This window comes from Hydractinia symbiolongicarpus, chromosome 12 (genome assembly GCF_029227915.1).
Source record: "Hydractinia symbiolongicarpus strain clone_291-10 chromosome 12, HSymV2.1, whole genome shotgun sequence".
Taxonomy (NCBI): Eukaryota; Metazoa; Cnidaria; class Hydrozoa; order Anthoathecata; family Hydractiniidae; genus Hydractinia; species Hydractinia symbiolongicarpus.
Genome location: NC_079886.1, coordinates 22,754,737 through 22,780,333, shown reverse-complemented (window position 1 = coordinate 22,780,333; position 25,597 = coordinate 22,754,737). Strand labels below are relative to the sequence as shown.

Sequence of the window (25,597 nt, the reverse complement as noted above, 5' to 3'; positions counted from 1 at the left end):
TTTTGCGTAACAGACGGACAGACTTATACGGGTATTATAATATAGACTAGTCGTTAACCCGTGGAGAAATTTACGGGGTCGCCCGTCCTTTATATATCTCATTTCGTGTTTCCGTAACAGGACGCGGCTTTCGCGGACAGACAGACAAAATACGGCTATTATTAAAGAGATATGTCGTAAATTCTCGACACATGCGTAAAATAACGTGCCTAACGGTAAGCGTTTTTTCTGTTTACAACAAAATGCGTAAATTTGTCGACTAATATCTTTATCTGTTTATCGTGAGACTACACCTAGCGCAGAATATACAGAAAATACAATAAATTAAATTTAAGAATTCCTAATTGTATGTTTTTAACGTTCATTTGAAGTTATTATTAATATTCCTCTTCTTTCTTTATCCTAATTTTAAAGGAATATATTTACATGTTTTTCCTCTACTCTACACCAATCTTTACAATCTGTTCAATGTATTGATAACGCACCCGATCTACCCGCTACCACATGGTCTTTTCTTTCATTTTTGTGTACTGTTGTGCTGTCAAGATTTCAGAAATTTGTTTAGCTAACATCAATCTCATTTATTTTATTAAATGTGTTGTCCTTCTCTTCATCACTTTTCAACATGGTTTGTACATCATTACCTAAGACCTCAGCATTACCTTTACCATAAGTTTTTATATCGGCATTCTCGCCTTCGCTTTCGCAACTTTTTGGCGCATCTTTTACGTTGGTATTACTTACGTTGGTTTCGTTAAATTTATGTTCGACATCTAAAATATCTTCTGTGTGTTCTACTTCATGTTCTATTTCCACGCTATCACATAAATCCTTAGTGTCACCAACATTTGTTTTTCCCTCTCTGTTTTCTTCCGCAACACACTCCTGTTTTATTTCTTCTTTCAAATTGTTAACACTCTCCTCCACGCCTTCGATGCTATTATAATTATCATGAGGTTCAATATTATCAAGTGCATCAATAGATACATCATCACCATCTAGCTCTTCGATCATTGCAAATCTGGTCACAAGAACTCCCTTGGATTCTTTTCTTTGTGTTGGAGATGTCATATCTAAACCATGAGTATGAAGCACCTCGAATTCGCTATTCACCGTGCTACTACGAGTCTTATGCTGTAACGCTTCAAATAATTCAGTCGACGATGTCGATATAGATCGAGGATGACCCTCGAGTTGGTATTTATCTGCACTTAACAAAACATCTTTCTGAACCGTTGGCATATTTTGAACTTCGCTCTCCGAATCATCTATTGTTGTGCTGTGGTGTCGACCTGTTAAACTTATCCTTCTTTCCATTTCCAAGAAAGGTTTTACATCTAATACCTGATAATCATCATAATATTTCATACTTACACAACCCATATCAACACTTTTTGAAGAAGGACTTTTGGTTGGTTCCGCATAGTCAACAATGTCGTCAATATCAAAGTCGATATCAAGGTCTAAAAGCAAAGACGATCTGTATTTTCCCGTTGGTCTTTTATGCCGACTTAACACTTTTCGTATACGTTCTTCAGATTGTTTTCGTTCTAACGACTTTCGTCGAGAAATATCCGGCGTCTCGGCACCCACGCATTCTTCTCGTTTAGTTGTCGGCGCAGAATTACAATGATCTGTTAGTCCTTTATTTCGTTTACGATGAATATCTTCGCTGATGACTTCTAGCTTTCGTAAACTTGCAGAATACTCATGTTTAGCTAAAGCGTATTGTTTTTCGAGTTCTTGCACTTTCACCTTTTGAGTCTAAAAAACAAATTAGAACATTTTATGCATGTCTTACTTGATGACTATACTGTAAATAGCCGAAAAAAAGTTAACGCTCAAATATATGCCCAGACCATAATAAACGCCCTAGTAAACACCAGATGTCAATAAACAACGATATATAAATAACCACAAACACCAACAAACGTCTAGGGTAAAATTTGAAACTCTAATAAACGCCCATGGTGTTTGGTTTAAAACAGGAATTTTAAAATAAATAAAAATATCCATTAAACTTTGAGATGCAAAAATGTGTCCTAACAAACCTACAATATATACTACGTTCAATGTGAAAGGTTTGTATACCTCAATCAACCTTTGTGGGTCGTTTAGTTTTTTGTTTTGTTTTCTTGACTTTCTGGCCTTTTTGAATAGCACAAGGGGTCGAGAAATATCGATCTTTTTAACTTAATACCCAATGCATTTAATCAGACATTAACAGCCAGCCGAAAACACTTTTAATTCTTAGAATTAACCTCAGCTGTATTGTAACTTAAAAAAAAAACAAAAAAAACAACAAACAAACAAACAACAAACAAACAACAGACAAAAGCAACCAACCTCTAAAAAATCCATATAGTGTGCTTTTTGTTCAAAATACGGTCTAAAATAAAGTCAAAATTATGACGAAAAATTGCATCGAGCTTTTTATAATCCTAATTATTTCAAAAGCATGCGTTAATTAAAAATTATTTTTTCTTATATTCTCCGATCACTGCTTTTTTAAAAGCGACACAAAATTTTAATTAACTCTCAACTTTTGCTTATTTGTGTCTTTACATGCCAAGTTAGGCTGGTGCGATCCAAAGCAAACTTCCGTTTCAATTGAAAAATATTCACTGTATTTTTTTAGATTAGACCTCACAAGATGTTTATATATACAAAATACGCACAGACTTTAATCGCTTGATATTGCTACTCACACATGTATTTGTTATGTGTTAATATTTTGTTACCTCGCTTTATTGATGTTTTTCTTTAGCTGTTTTTTCAGATGGACAGCTCTTTGTTCCAATTCTGTATATGTTATGGCGGCTTCTTGATGTTGAAGTTCATGTCTCAATTTTTCTTTTTCTGCTTCAAGAATCTGAATGTAATGATAGTCGAACAAATTAAGATATAGCTTTAATGATGGCCAGACTGATGTCTAGTTTTTTAGAAAGTCATTTTTTCTCAGTTTTTACGTTTTAGTGGTGGTACCACAGGTATAAAGCTACAACCAGGTATAAAAAGGAAACTAAAGAATTTTAACTGTATTAGTAGCCAGCAGAACATAGTTATTTTAACTTGAGGTGAAGAAAAGCTACCATAATAGACAGCGGTTACAGAAAGAAGCATTTGGTTTAGAATTAACTTATATCTTTCAGCATCACTTTATGCTGTTATGAATAATGTCCAAGGGCGATTTTATTTATTTATATGGTCTCAAGCAATAAAGTCTTCAATTTTACTGTTAATTTTTTCCCTAAAACACATTGTCACCCGGAAAGATGTGTTTTACATGTTATTAATTATTAGGAGACAGGATTAATAAAAATAATACGAAATCGAACCTGTCCATTTTGTAGGGAATAAAATTTGATGTTTGATGACAGCGATGTCAATATGACAGTATCATCAGCAAATATAATCACCGTCACTATGGACAAGGCGTCATATTTACAAGCCCTTTTGTTATTATTTTGACGAGATAAAACACGGAATTAATATAAATTATAATAACAAGCAACTAATCTGATAGCTTTGCTTTCAGAAGTAAAAAAAACAAGTCACTATTTTGTAAATACTGTTTTTCAAATGGCATGTTTTGTATCTGCTTTCCGAAATTTCCAATTTCCATCAGTTCGACCAAAATAAACCATTTGTAATTCTTTTTACAATTTGAAACATTTTAAACCACAAATCTTTCATTTTTTAACTAATAGGCAATATTTAGTTGTTGTGTTGACACCATAAAACATAATAATCTCTATATTTACCTGTAAAAACTGTCCTTTTTTGTCTGTTCTAATTTTATAGTTGTGCTTACGAACACACGAATATCAAATACCATACGCGATATATAAAGAACGAGTAAAGCTAAGGATTTATCCACGGGCTATGGACTAGTTTATAATATAATGCTTAGCTTTCCCCTACTGTGAACTAAAAATGATTAGTAGCTGTGACTAGCGCCGAATGAATTTCCGTGGATTTTTAGAACAGGTGAATTGTCATGGATTTTTCCATGAGTTTACGACTAGTTATATATAATAATACTGATTAAAAATAAAAAAATCGCTATACGTGGATATATACCAGTAACAAACAATATATTATTTAAAAAGTAATCCAGACATTAATACCTTGAAATTGGCATTATTTAACATTTCCTGCCAAGCAGCATCAAACATACCAGGATTCATTTTAAGCTTCTCTTCAGCAACAGATATTGTTTCCCGAGCACCTTTGTGGAGTTGAGAAGCTCGTTCAAATGTCATAGCCGCATTTTGGCATTCCAACTGCGCCTGAAAATGTGTTCAAAAAATACAAAAAAACATAATTGTCCATTGTAATACGCAGATGGATGTATAACGTAAAAATTAAAAAAGTTGATCAAAAAATATAATGCTCCCATCTACCGTTTTTAGCAATAAAGACATTTCTATATTCTTCCAAAAAAATTGAGAACATTTCTATGCGATTTGAAATAAAAACATGCGACAGGTCATCAAATGTAAATTTAAAAAAATTCTACTTCTAAGTTTTTAAAATTAGCTAAAATATGCATTTAACCCTATTCATGCTGAGCTATTTAGGTGCTCCTGAATGCTGGGGAAACATTAAAGCTAAAAAAAAGTTTAAAAAAAGTCACTATGTATCAAAGTCTAACTATAAAACGTTAGGGGGAAAAGTTAACAGGAAGAAGGTTTCATCAACCTTCTTTTAAGCTTAATAAACTTTCTTTGACAATCAGCTAATAGACAACCCTTATTTAGCTAAGTCTCCACTGAAATATGATAGAATTAATTCATCAGAAATTGGCAATTATAAAGAACTAATGTTTTAATTTTTACGTCACCTTTTGGACATTTCTGAGATTTCTTAATAAAAATCACTGACTCAACCTGAGAAAACTTTATCATTTGTTTTTTCCAAACAAAATCAAGTCATGAGATTTAGATCCATGTTAGTTTTTGGTCATTGGTAGGGCCAGTCCGGATATTGTAAGTTGTCTGGTAGAGTTTGGACCCTAATTGGGTCTCCGTAGCTCAAAACGAGCATTAAATGCTCTCTAAGACTCCGCATCTAAACTATGCCCCCTCCTGGAAATAGTAGACAGGTATATCCCTCGATATTTGTGGGACTAGTCATGTAAACTATGCACATCTATCTAAGAATCATGATTGACTTGATGAATTACATATACGTTAATACATTTTGTGGAAGGAATATGAAATTATATACCTATAAAACACAAATACAAACCTTTTTCGCTTGATTCCGCGCTTCAAAATATGGCCTTGCTTTATCTATATTATTTCCTGAACGTTTTGCAAGATGATTAAGATTCCGAGTAGCATCAGTTAAGCTTTGACGAAATACAGCTCTTGCCTCCTAGTAAAAAATATTGGTGAAATTACGATTAGGTGAACAAACTATACAGCAGGAGCAAGTCATCATCATTTTGGAAAACAGGCAAAATCCAAAAAAAGCAAAAATTATGAGATTAAATCTTACATCTAGCTCCTTTTCCAATATGTTGATATCATTGGATGCTTTGTTTAAATTCTCTAGCTCGATCTAAAATTATTATATTCATGTTATGGTATTGCAAGTTACATCATACTGTAAGTTCTGTTGACAGAAATGTTTATTTGTAAAATTCTCAGGTTATGTTGTATTTATATTATTATTGACAGCAGTACAGCATGTAGAGTTTTGATCCAAATGTACCTTACTAATTTTCACAAGTAAAACTTTTGGTGACAGGTTCAGAACATGAAAGTAGTGATTATGTCTGCTTCACACTTAGTAAAATATAAACACCTTAAATGTACCTCAACTCGAGGATCCAATTCATCATTTTCTTCATCTTCCCCATCTGGTTGTGCACGTATCATGCTTTTATTTATATTTTTTATGTTAACAAACTACATATATAAATATTATTATAAAGTTACGAAGATTGAAGGGAAAAAAATAGTAAAGGAAGCAAATTGAAAATGAAATAAAAAATACTTTAAAATGAAATCCGCTACGTAAAAAACAACTATAATCGTTTTCATTTTTTTAAGATTCCACATGAATTCTTTTTAGTTAATACTTTGTGTGTATTTCCTTTTGTCAAAAATATTTTATAACAAGTAAACAATTATTAAATCAGATCATAAAGAGCTGACATATTTATGAAAATACAGGAAAAGTATGTTTCGCCCTGGCTGGAGTATTTTTTAACACTTTAGGTTTCCCTATTGGTGATACAGGGCAAACAGTTGGTTGGGTTTATATATACAGATTGGTTTATAAATACAGATTGCTTTTTCAAGCCTTTTTGTGTCCACAACAATTGTTCTCTCGCCATTTAAAACTTTCAAAATGTTGGTGACAAGCATTCTATGGTTATTAAGGCCTATATTGTGCATTTTAAAGATGTAAATTAATTTTGGCATCACGTTTTCTGTGTTATTAAAATTGTTTTTATTCTTGATCTCTGCTTCTTCGCATATTTCAAGTAAAATTACACAATTATGATGAAGCATGTCGTACAGTAGAATGACGATCTCATTACACAATGTTATTGTTGGCCGTCCTGGGACTCACATGTAGATCGTTGTTATTGTGTTGTTTTTTTAGTAAAATGTCTCGTAATTCATGTTCAGGCTTCTTTTTTCTTGACAGTTCTAGTTCTGTATTTAATCTGTGATTTTCGTGTGAGGTTTGTGACAGTATGTGTTGGTGCACTGAATTATTTGTAATTACAGTAGCTAGTAAGTTCTCCGTTCGACTTGTATTGTTTTATATTTCTCATCATTGGTTTTCGATTGTTTTATATTGTTTAGTTCCGCTGTACGCTTTGTTTATAGTGATATATTTATATCAGTAAAGGCTGTCTTATTTATTCCTGCACTAACATAAAGTACCTACAACCTTGACGTATGGTATGGATGGCGTGCATTGGTCTGAGGAGATTAGATATGAATCTCTTATCGATAGTGGTTGGTTGCAAGCTATACGGTCATTCTGGATGGTCATCTTGAAGCATCAAGTAAGTATAGAAGTGCATTGTCTTGACATTCTGGTAGTAGTTCCAGATCTTTACGCATTTGCAGGTTGTCACACGTAAGTTCAGAAATGGCTTAAAGAATTAAGCTGTGTATTCAAAAATAAAGAAGTGATGCAGCTAATCAGAAAGCTACATTGGAAGAAGCATAGGAGAAGCTAAAGGTTGAAGAAGAGTTACGATAAAAAAGAGTGTATGAAGTGCACAAAGACTTGGTTAGAAGACATGTCAAAACAATCATTTCATTGGTTGGTAAACAAGTACTTCGAATCAATCCAAAAACGACGAAAATGTTGTTGAATGCTTCTAATATACATTACTTTCTCCATAAGAGAGAAACTAAATGTTTCAACAGAACAGTATATACTAAAAAGTAAAGCAACAGTGGGTGAAGCTGTCTTGAAAACCAACATCAAGAAGCAGCTGGATGTTGCAAAAAAGACTGATTTAAGTATATATATATGTTAAAACGATTAACTATGTAGAATAACACAAAATTTTATCACAGTTGGAACTTTGTAAATGCTCTCCCTCAGTGATCTGTGATGACAAGTATTCAGGAACTACAATGTTCAATTTTGTTGTGTGTTTTTAATTGTGTGAATCATGCAATAAACTACAATATCTTTTCTGTATAGGTGAAGAAAAATTGGCATTTGTTACTCATTCCAGTGTACCATTAATTTGAATATAATGTTCTGATTTTAGTTTTTAATAAAATTTGCAGGATAACATTTTCTCATGGTATATATACATCTTTCTGCAACATCAAAAAACTTTGCCAATAAGGTATATGCACAATTTTTTAGGCTGCAACAAAACATCTCTGTATAACACTCTGTCTACCGAGATTTAAAATCTTAGGAAACTGTTAAAAAAGTATATATATATATAAAGGATGCAAAGGGACATTGGAAGTACCCTGTCACAAAATAAATCTTTCAAGAACTGTGGGTTGATACCATGACACGTTCAAAAACTTCTCTAATGTAATATGAAATTTGTTAAGAACTGCCTACCATATAACTGTAAAAGTATTAAATAATAGATTTCATATAAAGTCATCTAAAATGAGTCTAAAGACTTGCGCAGCCGACATTGAACATTTCATCCAACATGTAAAAGACCTGGTCTGTGTATTTATTTGTGTAATCAGGTTACAAATCGCCTAATTAGTCCACAAACATGTCCCCTAAAATTAGGTGAATGGCCTAATTTGGCCAACATAGCCTAATTAGGTGTTTACCCTGACTATTGATGGAGCAAGAAAGATTATCAGATGTATAACCCTACTGTTGTTTTTATTAGCTAGTTCTCCTTTATACAATAACACAATATATTAGTTTTTCTGAGAGATTATCCCATCTGGAAAATATAAGCCGCAAACGTCCGCATATATCAGGGTGTCAATATGAAAAAGACAAAAATTATGCACAGTCGGTGTGAGGCATCAATGTCAACTGACTCAAGTAAATGGTGATGTGGTGTTTGCTCTAAAGGAGTTGGGAGTAATTCAATCTTATGCTCACAATGCAATCACTGGATCCTAAAAAGCAGATCTGGATTTCCTCTGCAAGAAATGCAGTGGTGAACTTGTTACTTCAATTGATAACCAAGCCACATCGATTAAAGTTGGAGATGATGACATTGAGGTTGTGCAGAGTGGTGATAAGTCAGCGTGGTGATTGCTTCGATACTACTACTACTACTACTACTACTACAAGTTGCTTCCCATTTTCAGTTGTTCTGGTATATCCCTTTGCAACAGAGGTCGGGTGTACAATGCGTGTGTACATAGTGTGCTCCTGTATGCTAGTGAAACGTGGGCACTAAATGTTGAAGATACCAACCGAATTAAACGCACAGATCACACAATGCTAAGATGGATTTGCTCAGTAAAGCTCTCTGACAAACTCTCAATGAAAGAGTTATGGCAGCTAAAGCTTTATAGTGTCAAAGATGTACTGTCATATAATAGGCTGAGATGGTTTGGGCATTGCATGCTCCTCGCATGCCAAATGAGCCCTGGCCAAAGATGGTTCTGTCTTTTGAAGTTGATGGAAGTGTGCCACGTGAAACACCAAGGAAGCAATGGAAAGAAAACATAAATACTGTAAAGACCTTGCTTTAAAAAATTTGATAATAGACGATGCCTTTGATAGCAAAAAGTGGAAAAGGTGCATAAATCCAGGAAGTTTGGATCCTAGAAAGCAATGTGCAACCCTCGTGGATGGGGATTAATGCACAATAAACATGTTTTTAAAGTAAGTCTTTGAATTAATATTAATTATTCTTACTATTAAAACCCCTTAAAAATAGTTCTTATAAGAACTTCGCTATCACAAGTTTATTTTAATTTTTATAGTTTTTTGAATCATTAGTGTCTGTTTTTATTTTCTTATTCTTATTTTTATTTTTTATTTTCTATGCGGGTATTTTCCGGCGAATACTTGAATTTTTTTTGAAACGCCAAACTCGTCCGAAAACGCCTGCACTTTTACGGCATATGTGGCTTATCGGCACCCTCTTGACCACAATTTCCTCTCCACCTTCCTTTTGCAGTTTATAGGAATATATACATGGTGAGTTTCCCCTTCATATATATCTTAAATGATTTTTGTGTTAACTATAAAGACTTAGAGTAGCTAGCTAACTCACTCACTAAAATACGTGTTTGTATTTTCAAAGGCAAAATATGCCCATCTTCCACTCACTTTTTTCAATAAAATACTACAAATCAACTTTCCTACAAATTTGACTTATTTAACTTTATGCCTAGTGGTGATTTTCGGCCTTGCAGGAAGCGGAATATCGAAAAACTGTCTCGTAAAAAAAGAAATTCAAACAATCAAAAGTTTTCCCACCTCAACCTCTTTCGTTTCGTCAAGATTTGATGTAAACATTTGTTTGGATCCGCTATGTTTCCCGAAATGTTTCCCGTTTATGCTGGACCACTTGTTTCAGTTCCCAGAGAGAGAACAAAAAACCAATCTTGTCCCCAGGGCTTTTTACATTTACGGAGTTAACAATATCCTTTTTCAATAGGCTTTCATTCCCAAACGTAAAACACACATAAAAAGACCTTTGTAGAAGTTCGACGTTCGCCACCGAATTTGGGATAATTGTCGATCAACAATTTCTGTGTAAAGTGTGTGTGTAAAGATTTTACACACTAATTTGACCGTTTTTTTTATTTACTCAGTCTAGTACTTAAAAGAACCAAAAATACCAGAGTACATAGAGTTGAAGATCTTTTCCTGGCATGACCTTAAACTCTTTGAAGATGTCTGATGCCTATGTCTAATGACTATGACGCCAGCTGTGGCTTCGCTTCGCGGAAACATTAATAATTTTTTTTTTTTTTTTTTTTTTTTTTTTTTTTTTTTTTTTTTTTTTTTTAACAATCGACATTTACATATATTTGCCACCAATAAATAAATAAACTTACAACAACACCAAAATAAAATAAAAAGTTATTAACAATTTACAGGTCAACATGGTTTCACTTATAATTAACACACTTGATTATTCAGGATCGAATGAGTGATACAACATTTCCGAGTTCCATATCTGTCAGCTGGTGGTCCCGAGCGAAGGATCTGCAACCTCTCAGGCAAAGTAGTGTTGATCGCAGCAGACTAAAGGAAATTTTAGTTCTAATAAACTTCGTGGCTTCTGCGAATCTGATGTTTCTTTTTTCTGAAATCATTTCAGACAGTCTCTGATAAAATTGTTTACACTCTCTTCCCATACCACCGTTTGTTGCAAAAACAAGGGGAGTTAATGTTCCATTTTCTACTTGCATAACTCTTTCGTTGTATCCTCTCTTCTTCTCCTCTTCATTTTTCTTGAAGCATTTGTCAAGAGAAAGACCCTTGTATCTCAGAGCGTTGAGGTCAAAGACCCGTACATCTAAAAATACTCGTTGACCAGGGGTCCAAAAACCGACTGCGCTGACGTCTAATCGTGCTTCCTGTGATAAAATACCGTTTTGATGGATTCTTTCACCGCTTAAACGTAACAGCAATGGTTCCTTTCTCACATATTTACATACTTCCTCCAGTAATTTACCTGTAATATCTCGTATCTCATTGTGTCGTAAAGAGACGTAGCCACCTTTCTTGCATGATAGCGCATGTGTAACATTAAATTTGCTTCCACACACGCATTCTGATGGAAGTTTCGGGATTGTCCAATCGTATCGCAAACGTAGAGCGTCAAAAAACTGCTCCTTGTTCAGATCATAGTTCAGCTCTTTAATTGGTAAAGTTGTGAGCCAATTTGATACACCACTCTCCATATTTGACTCGTTCAATCGTGCAGCTTCAGGTGTCATACGTAATTGTAGATTTTTCAACTTTTCCAGATTCTGTTGTCTCCGGTTGTTTTTTACTGCCGTCAATGATACTATTTCTTCATCAACAACATTTTTACGAAGAATTACGTTCTTCAAAGAAGCAGTTATGCTTTCTGAGTTTCGTAGCTCTGTGGGCGCTCGTTCAATGGGATTGATAATTCCCAAACCACCAAGTCGAGGAGGCAAAGACAGGAGTGTGCGTTCATCATCGTTTACAATGTGTCCACCAGTAATAGCAGGTAGCAATCGATGTCGTATGATTTCTTCAAGTGGATTCAGATACTTCTCAATCCCAGGTATTGTTCTGAGAAAGAATGAAAATTTGTGTTAATAACCACTTGTGTAACAGGCATAAGCAGCTTGTGGCTGTGATAGCGCAATATCTGAAAGTAAAAATATCTCCTTCACCCAGTTCGTTACCATTTTTTCACAGTACTCCTTCCTGAAGCTGTCACTTCCGATCGAGGCGCCAAGATGTCTTTCACCATCAGTACATATCTGGATATTCGTGCCCTCAAAAGTCGCTTTCGCCAGTTGTTCGTGTCCTGGTTTTACAATTAGGCAAGATTTGTGAGGTTGTGGATTGTAACCGAACAATGGTCCAATTTGCATCAATCTATCCCACCAAACTTTCAAATTTCTACATTTTCCACCTGCACTAACGTCATCAGCGAAAGCAGCAACAGTAGTTTCAAATATTTCGTCAGCCATCAGATTAAGTAGGGGTGTTAGACCAATTGCGTATATTGCCATCCCTAGCGGATCACCCTGCGTAGTACCCTCCTTGGATCTTATTTCTTTACTTCCAATGATGAAAAGCCTCGCATGAAATCTATAGCAATTGATGACATAACATGCAATAGTCGGGCAAACAATCTTGACGTTGTGCAGGAGTGCTTCTCTGTTGATACTATTGAAGGCATTTGCTGCATCAACAAGTAAAACAGCCTCTGTTTCTTCACTGTCAAATACCTCCCTCATCGCGTGGATTGCCGCTTCACTGCCAGACTTCTGACCCGAGCACATCTGAATTTCCGCACTTGATTTAAGGACGTCTTTCTGAAGAACTGCCATCACTACCTTGCCACATATTCTTCGCAAGACTTCTCCAACACCAATTGGTCTTACTCCAGGTTTTTTGTCTAGAGGTACGAGTCTGCAAGCAGTAAATGCTTCAAGCGATTGATCTTCAACATTTTCTATACATAACTTCTTTATAACGTTGGCTATAGCTCTTCTTAAATCCAAACCGCATTCACCAAAAACCTTTGAAGTTAAAGGCTTTCTCCATCCATCTGCGTCCACCCCAGAAGGCCCGGAGCCTCCTTTTGTTACTTGAGCTGCTTTCAATACGTACGTGTCATCAATGACGTCATATACAATCGGATTAACCATTGATAACGGTCCTTGCAATATAACGTCTTCCTTCGCTTGTTCGCCTGGTGGATGTTTAACTCGTAATAAATTGAATGTTTCGTCATTTACAGGAAGAATGCCACCTGCCATGTTATTTGTTAATAATTTGATTGCTCCATTCACATTTCCAATCTGCATGAGATCTTTAAACTTTCTCGAAACAACTTCTATGTTTCTTCTCTCGGTTGGTTTAGGTAATCGTGATTGAAGCATTTCACATTCATCGCAGAGTGCTTGAAAATCGCCTTTGTTCCACCATTCTAGTCTTCGTTGTAATGCGTTAACATGGTCTTTGCTTTTCGAGTTTTTTGACGGCTTCTGAAGTAATAGAGCTGGCATTACGTGTACTGCTTTTAACGCAATACATTTGATTGGGCTATTTTCCACCCAGCTATTCAATAGTCTAGTTACTTCTCGAAGAAAGTTTTTTCCAGTAGCACCATTTGGAAGCATGAACAAATTTCGCCTCCAAAATACAATTTTCTCATAACAAGAATTAATTTGATCAATCGCATCTGTACCTCTAACGTTACCCCAATAAAACAGTTCTGGTTGCGTTTGTTGTAGAATGCGTTCATTCATATCATTTCGAGGGTCTGTAGATTGTTCTTCTGCTGGAAGTCCAATTTTAACTTTGCATTGCCTCAAATGTTGGAGCACTCCTCTGTGGGTTCTGAAACGTTTGTGGCACTGGTGACACGGAAATCGCAATTCGTCAATACCATTTGTATTTGCATTCCCATTTGTGTTGCTAACTTCATTAACTTCATTAACTTCATTATCTTTTCTGTTCATCTTCTTCTTTTAACGTATCGTAAACTTCTCGTGCATTAATCAATATGTTTCAGCAATTCTATGCGTAGAGACAATGCAGAAATAAATTTGCCGATTTACCGTTAACGGAAAGACGTCCGCCATCTTTGAAGTCATTGTAAAAAACATTAATAATTCCGTCCGGGCTCAATCCCCAGAACACAATGTCTTGCTTTCAGGCATCTAACAGTTGTTTTTTTTCGTTGTGTTAGTTGTCTTCTTATCAGTTAGTAAAAACAATTTTTTTAGATTATGCAAGGAACTACGTTGCGCGTAGCGTTTCTTTATTTTGAGTTAAGAAATATCTCACTAACCCGTGGGTTTCACAATTTCTAACACAAATAAATCCAAGCGCCATCCAAGCACATTTACGGTCACCCTCGTCACAAGGTTTTTTTTTGTCTTTTTGATATGAGAGAAGATTACTCATATCAAATACGGTGTCAGCGAAAATCCGATTCCTAGTATCAAATAGCGCAACGCCGTTAAAAATCGAATAGTTCTGGGGACGAGGTTGAAATAAATCTTAGTCGTACAATTTTAATAAAAAATATCCAACCAACCCAAAATAACAACCAGTTAAGTTAGAATCGAAGTTGTGACGTATGATGTCAAAATAGCGACATATGGGTCTCCTGTCTTGTTGTTATGGCAATTCACATCATAACACTTTAACATCTTAAGAAAACATGGAATGCGTGAATATTTACCGATTGTAAGATAACTCAAGTGGACATGTTTTTATTTTGCCGTTATCTTTAGATTACGGCTGACATTTTTTAAATTCATGTCATTTAGAAACCATGCGTACTCACAAAAAAATTATGGCAAACTGCCAGGGCTCTGTGGTAACCCCTTATTGTTAATTTTTTCTCGATGATGCGACATCGTAGTTACTTCAAGTATTTGAGTTTAAGTTAGTAGTTATGAATTTACCAATGAATTTCGTTGTTCATCGCAGAGGCTAACACTTGATGCTATGAAAGGAATTTAATAAATCGTAGCTTGCAATGAAGTTTTTTATTCTTGATGAAGTGGCTAGATGATAATCGCGTGTCCAGAAAAAAATCAATGATAAAGCTAATTGGGTGAAGGGATTATCAGTTAAATTGTATGAAGTTTTTGGCCCTTGTTGATATCACACCTCTCCCCAATTAGTTTTCTTGGATGCACCGCAACTATTTCTTAACTTTGTCAAACAAAATAAATGTGATTTTTGAAATCGTCAACTGAAACTTGATAAAATGTGAAACAAACAACCTGTTAAAACAGGTTTTTTTAATTTTGTACCAATTGACCTCTGCTTAAAACCGAGGCTTTGTAGTACAAGTCGAGAATTAGGAAGATTTTGACCGTAACATTAATACCACCAAAACATTCTCTTATGTGAAATTAAGTTAAAAAGTTTATACACACGGCAATTCGATAATGCGAAATATAATCTTAAAGTTAAAACATCAAAACTCTAAAATTTTAAAAAAACATGTAATTCGGGAAGCGTATATTTAGCTTGTACAACGTACTTCAAAGTGACGATCATTATCACAAATTTTATTTGTCCAATGACGAAAACCAAACATTTATGTGATAACAACTAAATTAAATGACTTGAGAAATATTACCACTTATATCTGTTCACTTATTGTCATTGAATAATATCGATATTATCATGTCATGGACAAGCGAGTTTGTTGTAGGCTAAATTAAATAAAACGATAAAAAAAACAAAAATTGTAAGGAATTACCACGAGAATAGCATTTTCATCCTGAGAGCTTTTTTCCCTTTTCCAACAATCTATATTTCTTTTTTGCCGCCGAGATTGTCAGAGTGAAGAAAAAACCCTAGGGATGAGGTTGCATCTTTGCTACGTTTTTCTTTCATTACACACATACAGAATCACATTCATAGTCAACTAAAGATACTGCATTATGAGATTTTGAAGTGCCATACGTTGTGCCTATTAAATACGGATGGTTCTTGCATATGTTGCTTAGCTAATAAATACGTGTGTTTAACACAGTCTCAAGACAGTCTTAAGAAAGAACGTGTTAAAGATAGGGAATGTTACTGCACCTTTACATCCATTTCTTTGGCTAGGAATGAGGTCACAGGGCGATCGCCGTCATGTGTAACACCAAAGCAAAAGACACTGGGAAAGAGGTTGCCTACCTATTGCTATAATTTCTTTGTTGTTGTTTTTTTTGTAGGTGTTTTTTAATCACGTGTTGAATAAATGAACTACTAATGTATTTTTTTTTTATTTCTATTTATACTACATTGTTTACGTTAGGGAAAAATGTGACCCTGTGAAAAGAACTATTTCGAGATTCTCCTTGCTTTCTTTGCCTAAATTTATTCGTATATACGCTTTATACGGCAAAAAATACCTTCTACCAGGAATGCATAAAAAAGCATTAAATGGATTAATTTTTTACGGGTTAGGAGTGGAACAGATATTTCTCGGTCTTTTTGAGTCTTTTACAAGGTATAAGAGACTTCTTTTAAATAGAACTTTTGCCATAATGTAAGATTCTTTTTTGGGCCACAAGTATGTCCTACTTTCTTAGTATTGGAGAAAAATAAAACCAATTTTTGCTAGAAATATTCTATAAGCGGTAACCAGAAAACGCGCTAAAGTAAGTCTCCATGACTTGTTAGGGTGGACAAGGTTGCGGTAAAGGCTTTGAGCAAGGGACTTCGGGAACGAGGTTAACACATCAAGACTATTCTCTTCTTAATTTCGTTGTTTTATCTAATAAATAGTCTTTCTAATTATCTACTTTACAAAATTATATTATAACTGCTGTTTTTTTTAATTTACTTTATTGTTCTCGTGTTCTTTATTAACATTTTTTTGCTGACTCATCGTTTATATCTACACTGAAATCTGCTTCCGTCAACTTTTGTCTTCGGTTATTTGACGACATCGTTGATTTTTCACGCCCTCTCACGCCCTCTTTGACACAGCGGGGCACACACACACACACACGCACTAAATTCCATTAAATTTGAATCTTCCACTTTAACCAGGTGGTTTTCACCTCATGCATATTCTACCGCTCGTCTTTGGTCTAAAAAAATAAAATATCAAATTTAAAAAATGAACTGCTTGCTATCTGTCTGCAAGCAAAAGGTAATAGCTGGGAGTAGGGGCGGGTAAATTTCCGTAAATCTTTCTACGGTCTTATGATCATTTTTGTATGTAGATGGTATAATAAACCACACGTCCTAGTTATGTGAAAGATATCAACGATCGTGTATGAAACATAAAGAAAATTGTATTTACTGAAAGTGCCAAGTTATCAAATTTTCACCGGCATACCCACCTGCTCCCTTTTTTTTCTCACTAATACGAGAAGACTTTACTTACAATGAGAGAAAGGGGAATCCTGGTAGATCTTTTATAATTTTTGGACGCGTTCGTAGTTTTTCTAATTCTCACCGGCATTTTATTTCAAAGTGTCTCTTATTGGTAAAAATTGTTTCGGTTAAAAAACAGGCGTGGCCGCAAATCAGGCACGTGTTATATGTTCCAAGTAGAAACACTAGCAAATACATCGACAATTTTGCGATAATTTAAAAGAGTTTACGTAACTTAATGAACCAATTTTCGGATATATAAGGTTTCTGATCAAATTTTACGTTAATTTCTTTTTGTTCGTGTCCTCTAAATGAAGAAAAGTACATTTTCAATGATCTCCGCTTAACTGTTTTTTGAAAAAAAAAATTGTCTGGTTTCTGTATTTTTCTCAGCCAAGTAATCCCAGTCTTTTAGAGTGTCTAATAATCAGAGAGAGAAAGAAAGGGCTGCATGCTCCGGGCACATTACTTTACTTCATGACTTACTGGGGCACGTTACTTTACTTCATGTCTTACTGTGCTGTGTTGTTGAACAGTGTGTCGACTTTTCAACTAATATGATATTTTAAGCCGTTTATGTTGTGGAGCTTAAAAATCAAAACAAATGTGCTAAAGCTGACTTAAGAAACACGAATGTAATGGCGAAGTAAAGAAATCTCATACAGAGGCTTCTTCGGATTTTGCTGGAATATCCTATTACGATACGTGAAAAGGCCTGGGGATAAAGTTGCACGAGAGTCTAAATGTGACGTATATTAAAGAATTTATATAATCATAAGCGTGTCAAAAACATTGATCAAAGGTTTGCGACAAGCTTAAGTATGAAGTGAATCCGCTGTTTGTATGCGATTAACGCATTCCTAACTACACATTGAGAAATCAATAATCAGCAAAATGATCAACAAACAAGTCTCACTTCTTCTTGCAATATAATCCTCGTCTGCAAGGACAGCTATGGTGAATGCTAAACATCAATCCTCCAGCGGTTCTCTCACAGCTTTCATTTTCTGCGAGGAATTTCTTACAAACACTCTGACCGTGTTCTCGCGCACAACAATATCCCTTCGAGCAGTTTCTATCATGACGACAGATGCTCATCTCGGTTCCGTCGTGTTTTGCATTCCGACATCTTCCCCACATACATTTCCGTCCTGCGCAGCAGTTCGCATCTCTTCTGCAAAGTTCATTAAAAATACGACATCGTTCACAAAGTCGATTGTATCTATTGCATCTTTTTACACCACTGCAATCTTTGTCTGCTTGACACCGACGCCTTTTCTAATGAAAGGATATAATCATTTATGACAGATGACAAGGATAAGTAGACAGCGCTTACATTAAACTGACGTAAAATCCCACACCTTAGTGAAAAATGCGACTGATTACATCTTCGGGGCTGGCTCGTCAAGAAAACAATGAGTTGTGAATAAAGAGTCAAAAATAAGAGGATTTAAATTATTTCTGTTTACTGTAACAACAGTAGAATGTCTTTCTTTATGTTATAAACTGAACAAAAAATAAAAATTTGTCTGAAAAAAAACGAACCCGTTTAAAGAAATTACTTAATTTTGTCCAAGTGACTAAATTTTAACGACGTGTTTTAAACGGTAGCCAAAGAAATCTTAAATTCTGTTAAAAACCTGTTTCCCTTTCATGTGTTAATTTTCTTATATTTGGTACGCTTTTTAATCAAAAAATGCCACAGGAGAGCTGCATTGAAATTGACAATTTTAGGACTTCTTTACAACACAGCGATGGTATGTGGGGAAGATCGTTGAAAATGGTAGAACAGTGACCAATACAAGTTGCCAATAAATCTATTATCACTTTTACAAAATTCAGCCAATTAGCTATACTAGGACCTTAATAGGAACATTTTTCTTAAAGAAAGTCCAGTTTGAAATAAAGACGGATAAGAAATGAACATGCATACAAAAAATTCCAAAAGTTCTAATTTTTACACATAATTTTCATCCCTAATATTTTTGAGCCAGTTAGTTTGGTTGTTAAGGCAACAAAAGGAAAAGTGAAAATTGGACCAAAAACTTAATAGACAGAAACTGAAAATTATGCTCTCCCCTTCTTTTTTTTGTTGTATATCCTTTCATCACGTCCTTGAAATGTTCTAATGTTTTGTGACTTTTAATAGTATATAAAAAATCATAATTTTCCGGGGCTAGCTATTTCGTTGACAGGGGGTATTATCTCAAAAGTAATCAGGTATTTCTATTAGTATCTTGACTGCTGTATCACAACATGTTTTTGACTTTCCTTCATGCTCTTCTCCATCTTTTCAGAATTTAAATATTCTAACGCGTGAGTGTAATAATTTTAAAGTCACGCTGCAGGAGAGTCTGCTCATTGAGCGAGACCGACCATTCCTTAATAAGTCGGTTAAGTATGCCTCTTGAGCTATTTTTATACGAATCATTAATTATATTATTACTTTTTATTTTATAATGCGATGATTTTGTTGAAATATTGATTGTGTGATTATGCTTGCATGAAACGGGCGAAGGCTAACATAAACTTGTCATAAAAATAGTCGTTTTTTTCACCCAGATTTAGTTATAATGAACACACTGTCATTTCAAATGAAGATACCCAACAGATGAAGAAATTCTTTGAGAGTGAACAAATGTTGACTGAGTGACTAATATTCTTTACATACTTTATTTTTACTAAATATAAAATAAGACTCTCGTTTTTCATTTTTGTATTGCATAAAATACCCACATTTTTGCATTAATGCTCTGAAAAGAAGAGGATGCCGTAATGCTTCGATTAAACGCCCCTATCTTTTAGACACTTCCCTCGATTAAAAGCCTCCACTCCCAATTTTTTAAAAATGTCTCCTCCTAAATAGAAGTTCCTCTAACAAACGATCCCTTTCAGAGGGGCGTTCATTCAACACATAATTCAAAGTAAATGCTGAGTTTCACCAATAAAGATCTTGTATAATTTCATACAGGTATATATAAATACCTGTATGAAATACGAGAAGAAGGTCGACGTTGCACTAGCCTTTAATAAAATTGACGGTAACAATATTCATTGTGTAAAAAAAAATACAAAAATTTATTAAACCTTCACTCTTTTAAACGCCTCCCTTAAATACACGCCCCTCTGAAAACCAAAAAATTTAATAAACGCCCTGAGGGTTCATTCAAACATTACGGTACAAATCTTTGACATTCTTATTGCAAATATTGTTTGCTTAAAAACCAAAGATTGCTTATCATTTTTTGTAAAAGTGAAGTATAAACGAAGTATAGATGTAGTAGCTAATTTCATATTAGTGTAGAAACTATTTGTTTCAGTAAGCTAACTTACTTGCAGGACTTTAGCACGCGCTAGTTTTCACGTAACGTAAGGTCATAATCTGTATCACACAATATTTTTAATCTCAAACAATTTTACCATATACTAATTTTTCAAAAAAAAGTCGAGATTGCGCGTATTAATATTCGCGGACACTCATTTAGTATGTCATAATTGTAAAATTTGTACATGCATGACCCGGTAGAAAACCGATGAGGAGGCCTGACAACCTCGTTCCCAGGGTTTTTTGTCTCTCATCAGCGCAGTCCGATATGCAAAAAGAGACAACAGGTCCTTGGATCGAGGTTGTGTAGGTTAGGGTCAGAGTAGGGAGTCTTCTGTTAAGGATACGAACATTGCTGTTTGCAATGGAAATGTATTTTTTCTGATTGAATTTTTCAAAAGCACTTGGAGCCTATACATTTACTTAAACTCCTTTCCAGGGCGTTTTTCCTTTGCGATAGCATTTCTCAATAGCAGCTTTAGAGGAAGACCCTGGAGACGAAGATGATACTACTAATTCCGATTACGTTACGAGACTTGGCACACTTGTGGATTAATTTGATACAAAGTCAATCCAGGAAAGTCTGATTACGTCACGAGAACCAAAAATTACTTTAGAAAAATAAATAATCGTCGCCTTTCACGGTTATCACAATATTACATTTCTCGCGTGCTATTAAATTATAGCAAGTTTTTATTGGAGATGTGAAGTGAATTGAAGGAAAATTGTTCCAAGAGAAGAAAAAAGCAATTTTATTGTCGTCAGTCGGATTAAAAATGACGTCACGTGAGTCAAAATATATCTCTTCTACCAAGGTTATGTAAAAATATCGGCCAATTTTTTAAAAAAGATTATTATTTTTTTCACTTCTTTTTACACAATACACATCTAATTTCTATACAGAATGTTTTGAGTGACTCAACTTTGACTCTCATAGCGGTGGCAATCTTTCTTTGTAAAATCCACTCGCTTAATGACGTCACAAAACATTGCGTCAACCGTCTGCCAGACGGATTTGATTCTTAAATTTAATGTTACCCGGGTTTCAACCTCAAATTTAATATTTACCGCGTTTCAACTTTAAATTCAATGTTCACCGTTTACGACTCCATAATTAAATACCGTAAATGCTAGATTCAGAGCCTCCATTCGATTAACCGCCCTGTCTTCTAAGAGCCCATTTCAAGTGAAATTTTTTTTTAACCGAATATGCCTTTATCAACAAAGAGGCCGCTTAACTGAGTTTGACTGATCATTGATGAAACTTATAAAGTAACTAATAAAAATGATCTTTCTTTAAAAAGTATATACCTTTTTTTTAAAAAAGTGCCCCTCTAGCTCAAACGTCCATCTCGAATTTACTCTTAATTTCTGGAATTTTACACGAACGCGAGAAAATTAGCATATTGTCACATATTTTTGCCCTCAGAATTTTTCACGGATTGCCTTATTCGCAAAATTTTGATTTCAAGGAAATTTATTTGTGTGAATCGATGATGAAAACAATTATGATTATCGCACCTGTCATTTGCGTTTAGTATCAATTGCAATTATCATCAGTATTAATATAAAATTAGTTCTTATACCAGCATTGATTTTGCGAATCAGTAAGCAAGTTTTATGCTCGGGAATTTAATTCCGGCTTATTCGAAAATTTAATTTCCGCAAATAACAGAGCAGATCGCCAAATTTGCGAAAAATTTTAAACACAAAAATTTGCGATACTCAAGTACAGAGAAATCAAATATTTTTTAATAAGGAAAAAATCTTTGCCGAAAAACCTTTTGCGGTTTTTGAAAAAATCGCAAAAGTTTATTTTCGCAAAAAATAACGTCAATCGTGACCTGCATAAGTTTTTTTTCGCAAAATGTTCAAATTAAACAACATTCACAAAAACTAGTCAAAACTATATAAAAAGATTTGTAGAACCGCGAAAGGTTTTTCAAATTTTAATTTGATAGAACTGCGAACAATTTTTCCTAGCAAAACGCAAGGTTTTTCGACAAATTATCCTGGCTGACGAAGACTGAGCAGTTCATTAGATCTGCAAAAGAAATATAGGACATTCATGAAATATCTTCATGCAATGACATCAATTATTGTTATCAGCTACTTGAATATGACATTTTTTGGCATTTTCTAAATTCATTATACTAATTTGAAAATGCTCAAAATTGTTCGTCGGCTAAACAAATTTATTTGGGTCATTTCTGATACTTGCATAAGGCCAATTTCTCAAAAAAAACTCCTGGCATTGACTTTAATGCAAAAGCAAAAGAATCTTGACTATGAAGAGGGGAAAACTTTGATCCTGCAATAGTCATTTAAAATCGCAAGTACCTTATGAACCGATTCCTTTAAAAAGTTTGCAAAGGTTTATCATCACGAAGTTTCAGACAGCTTGCGAAATGACTAATGAAATACCTCTCCCGAAAGACTGTGATCGCGAAAGTCTATGATCACGAAGAACTTGTTAAGAAAATGTTAAAAAAATGTCCCTCGCGTGTGACCGCGGAAGTTTATAAACGCGAAGTTTCAAATAACTTGTAAAATGCTAACAAAATACCAATGCGAAAGCGTGTGACCACAGAAGTTTATGATCCTAAAGTAAACTAAATATTTATTGAATAACGTTCATCAGAAAGAATCGTATCAAATAAAAACGGATTAGGTCTCTTTAGAGTAAGCAAAAGGCTTGCTAACAAAAAAACTGAAAAAACAAAAATACGCTGAAATGTAAAGCACACAACCAACAACGTTAACAAAACATTCACCATAAATAACACACCTTCATTCTTCGCTTTGTCTGTTTTAACAAACCTTGTTGTCTTCTGAAGATTCTTATACCAGGATTTAGCTTTTCCAAAGAATACGTAGTTACTATTTCCCCATTGTCTGCTTTAGTTGTTTTGGAAACATCTTTATCATTAGTATTCTGTATGATGATTTCCTCACGGTCTATCCTCCCGTATCCAGTTCCGTTTGGATATCTAGTTTCAACAATACGATAGAACCCCAAAGAAGTGTTACAACACCATACATAGAATAATGCTGTAAACAAAACGCGGGTGGTGTATAAATACATTTACGTAAAGTTTTTTGCAACTATAAATTTGGTTCCTTTGCAATGCTCTTTTTTTAACCTATGTATGAACTTTAAGAAAACGTCTTGAAAATTGATCTCTTGATATTTGATCTGTCCTCAATAAATTTTATCTTCCATAAACTTCAATAAATTCCAATCTTGAATAAATTTATGTTTTCGAGGTAAATACATGTGTTTCGTGTCAAAGAAAAACGTTTTTTCTATTGTTTGCAAGAACACGTTTTGGCTGGACTTCTCTACCTTCGCGTGGTGAAAAAACAACAATCCTTGTTTGCTCTTCACAGTCTAAAAATTCATATCAAAGCAGGACTATCCGTTGGTTAACAGCGAATCAAACTCACTTTTTCTTCAGAGGCTTTTTAAGTAATAGTGAAACAAATTACCTAATTACCATAGCAACAAAATCTGACGACTTACCATTCAAATCTTTACAGCTTTATGTCAACAAATATAATTTCTAGGACAGTATGAATAAAATCTTTAAAATCCATCTTTACAAAGTGTCTGATGTCGGTAGCACTGTTCTTTCTCGGATTTTTTCTTAAATCTGATTATAGTCTTCAACAACTTGTTGATAAAATTGTCAAAAAGGCTTTAAAAAATTTTCTTGGTTAGAAGAGCGAAATCAGGACCGCTTCTATTCAAAAAGCACTGTAAAATTGATTTCTTATTCCAACTTGTATTGTTTAAATCACCAGTCTATACACTCCGGGGCTCCCGTACTTCAAGCTTTTCTCATTTATTTTAATTCTTTTATTTGAAAGCTTTTAAGGTCATCTTCCCTTCAGTCTTTTTGAGATGTTTAACGAAAAAATATTAGTACTTTTACAACTAGTATTTTTTTACAATTTTATGCTATACTTCAGACTTATTTACAAAGATCAGAAAGCTGCTTGGGATTGAAATTCCCCTACCTGATTTCGCGTATAATCAGTTTAAAAGCCACTTTATGACAAAAATGAACAGTTGAAAAAGCATGACATAACGTTAGTTTTCGTTGCGCAATACTATCAGGCGAACATAAAGTTTGTTTTTTCCGGACGAGTTTGGACCCAAAAGCGATACTTAACAATATATTCAGCCCGCTTTTTTAATTCGATGTGCGAATTTTTGTCGCCGATAGCTTAAATTTCTATCACGACAAGGTTATTTGTTAGGGACTTTGACGTAACGCTACTGTCGGCAATAAATATATTCCATTGCATTGTGACATTTTATTCACAAAATGTTAAATTACATATTTACTAAACTCGAATGCGTCCTTAACAAGAGTATTGTCCAGCACCAAGTAACCAGATCACTCCTACCCCGGCCAACTTGTTGATTTTTTTGATATTTTAAACCCCGTTCCTTTAATTGAGACGCGCTAAGCTCATTTCACACATCCAGCCGAACACACATGTAACACAATTGAAACGGTATATCAGAATGCAAGTAGCCTGAGGAATGGAATTTCTATTCATATAATCTATGCTGTTTTGCTGTGACATATCATTTCACATGTGAAAGCCCCTTCACAGTGTCGGTTACACATATGCTGAGTTTGCAACGACCGGAACTCAACATAAACCGGTGCTGTCCGAAATTATCCATGTCAGGCGATTCAAGTTGTTACATTTCACGTATCTCTCAATCCGTACGCAGACGATTTGTAGACGACTTCAAACAAGGCGGATAATAGATCGAGAAATTTTTTTTGCGTGACTTAAAAACATTTTTCTTCTTTTTTTCTTGTTTATTTTGCATTTCTTTTGATAAGCTCATTTAATCTCATAATAACTGATTAACTTAACCGCTATGGAGTTAATCGAGGAAGTAAAAGAAGTCATTGTTTTTGCTGTAAAAACACAACGTGCTGAAATAAACATTTTTTATTAGCAACCGAGCTGAGATTAAGTCGAAGCCTAAGCAACTAGCCTTCTCAAATTTAGGCAGTTAACCGATTGAAATCTTTGCTACTTTATTCGCTATGTTTTTGTACTGTCACTTACACATTTTCAGTTCAACGCTAATTTCGAAGACATTTTCGTTTGAACCTTTTTTACATTTTCGCGGAATTAAATTTCGCAGTTCAAAATTTTCAAAAGTTCGCGCTATTTATTCTGCTAAAAAACTTATATATCAATATATCAAGGAATTTACTTTCGCAGATTTTCTTCACGCTACTAAAG

General features: G+C 34.4%; 2 protein-coding genes across 2 annotated transcripts; both read right to left on the bottom strand.

Annotated features, from left to right (window-relative positions):
• Positions 1 to 9,984, bottom strand: LOC130621881 (uncharacterized). The gene is made up of 8 exons (XM_057437242.1): positions 9,913 to 9,984; positions 5,826 to 5,918; positions 5,506 to 5,568; positions 5,254 to 5,382; positions 4,131 to 4,292; positions 2,742 to 2,872; positions 2,347 to 2,389; positions 1 to 1,764 (listed from the first exon to the last, which is right to left on the bottom strand). The coding sequence occupies exons 1-8, from the start codon at positions 9,949 to 9,951 to the stop codon at positions 562 to 564; spliced, it is 1,863 nt and encodes a 620-aa protein (XP_057293225.1). The 5' UTR covers positions 9,952 to 9,984; the 3' UTR covers positions 1 to 561.
• Positions 9,985 to 16,040: 6,056 nt separating this feature from the next.
• Positions 16,041 to 24,191, bottom strand: LOC130622067 (dickkopf-related protein 3-like). The gene is made up of 3 exons (XM_057437461.1): positions 23,109 to 24,191; positions 17,912 to 18,273; positions 16,041 to 16,706 (listed from the first exon to the last, which is right to left on the bottom strand). Exons 1-3 carry the CDS (start codon positions 23,403 to 23,405, stop codon positions 16,673 to 16,675), a joined length of 693 nt encoding a protein of 230 aa, XP_057293444.1. The 5' UTR covers positions 23,406 to 24,191; the 3' UTR covers positions 16,041 to 16,672.
• Positions 24,192 to 25,597: the final 1,406 nt, after the last annotated feature.

Coding starts and splice junctions, on each gene's coding strand:
- LOC130622067 (XM_057437461.1), bottom strand. CDS start 23,405: ATGTATTTATACACCACCCGCGTTTTGTTTACAGCATTATTCTATGTA. Junction 18,274..23,108: donor AGACAAAGCGAAGAATGAAG/GTGTGTTATTTA, acceptor TCCTTTCATTAG/AAAAGGCGTCGGTGTCAAGC. Junction 16,707..17,911: donor GGATTATATTGCAAGAAGAA/GTGAGACTTGTT, acceptor TTATTTTTTTAG/ACCAAAGACGAGCGGTAGAA.
- LOC130621881 (XM_057437242.1), bottom strand. CDS start 9,951: ATGTTTACATCAAATCTTGACGAAACGAAAGAGGTTGAG. Junction 2,873..4,130: donor TAAATAATGCCAATTTCAAG/GTATTAATGTCT, acceptor CATTACATTCAG/ATTCTTGAAGCAGAAAAAGA. Junction 2,390..2,741: donor AAAAACATCAATAAAGCGAG/GTAACAAAATAT, acceptor ACTTTATTTTAG/ACCGTATTTTGAACAAAAAG.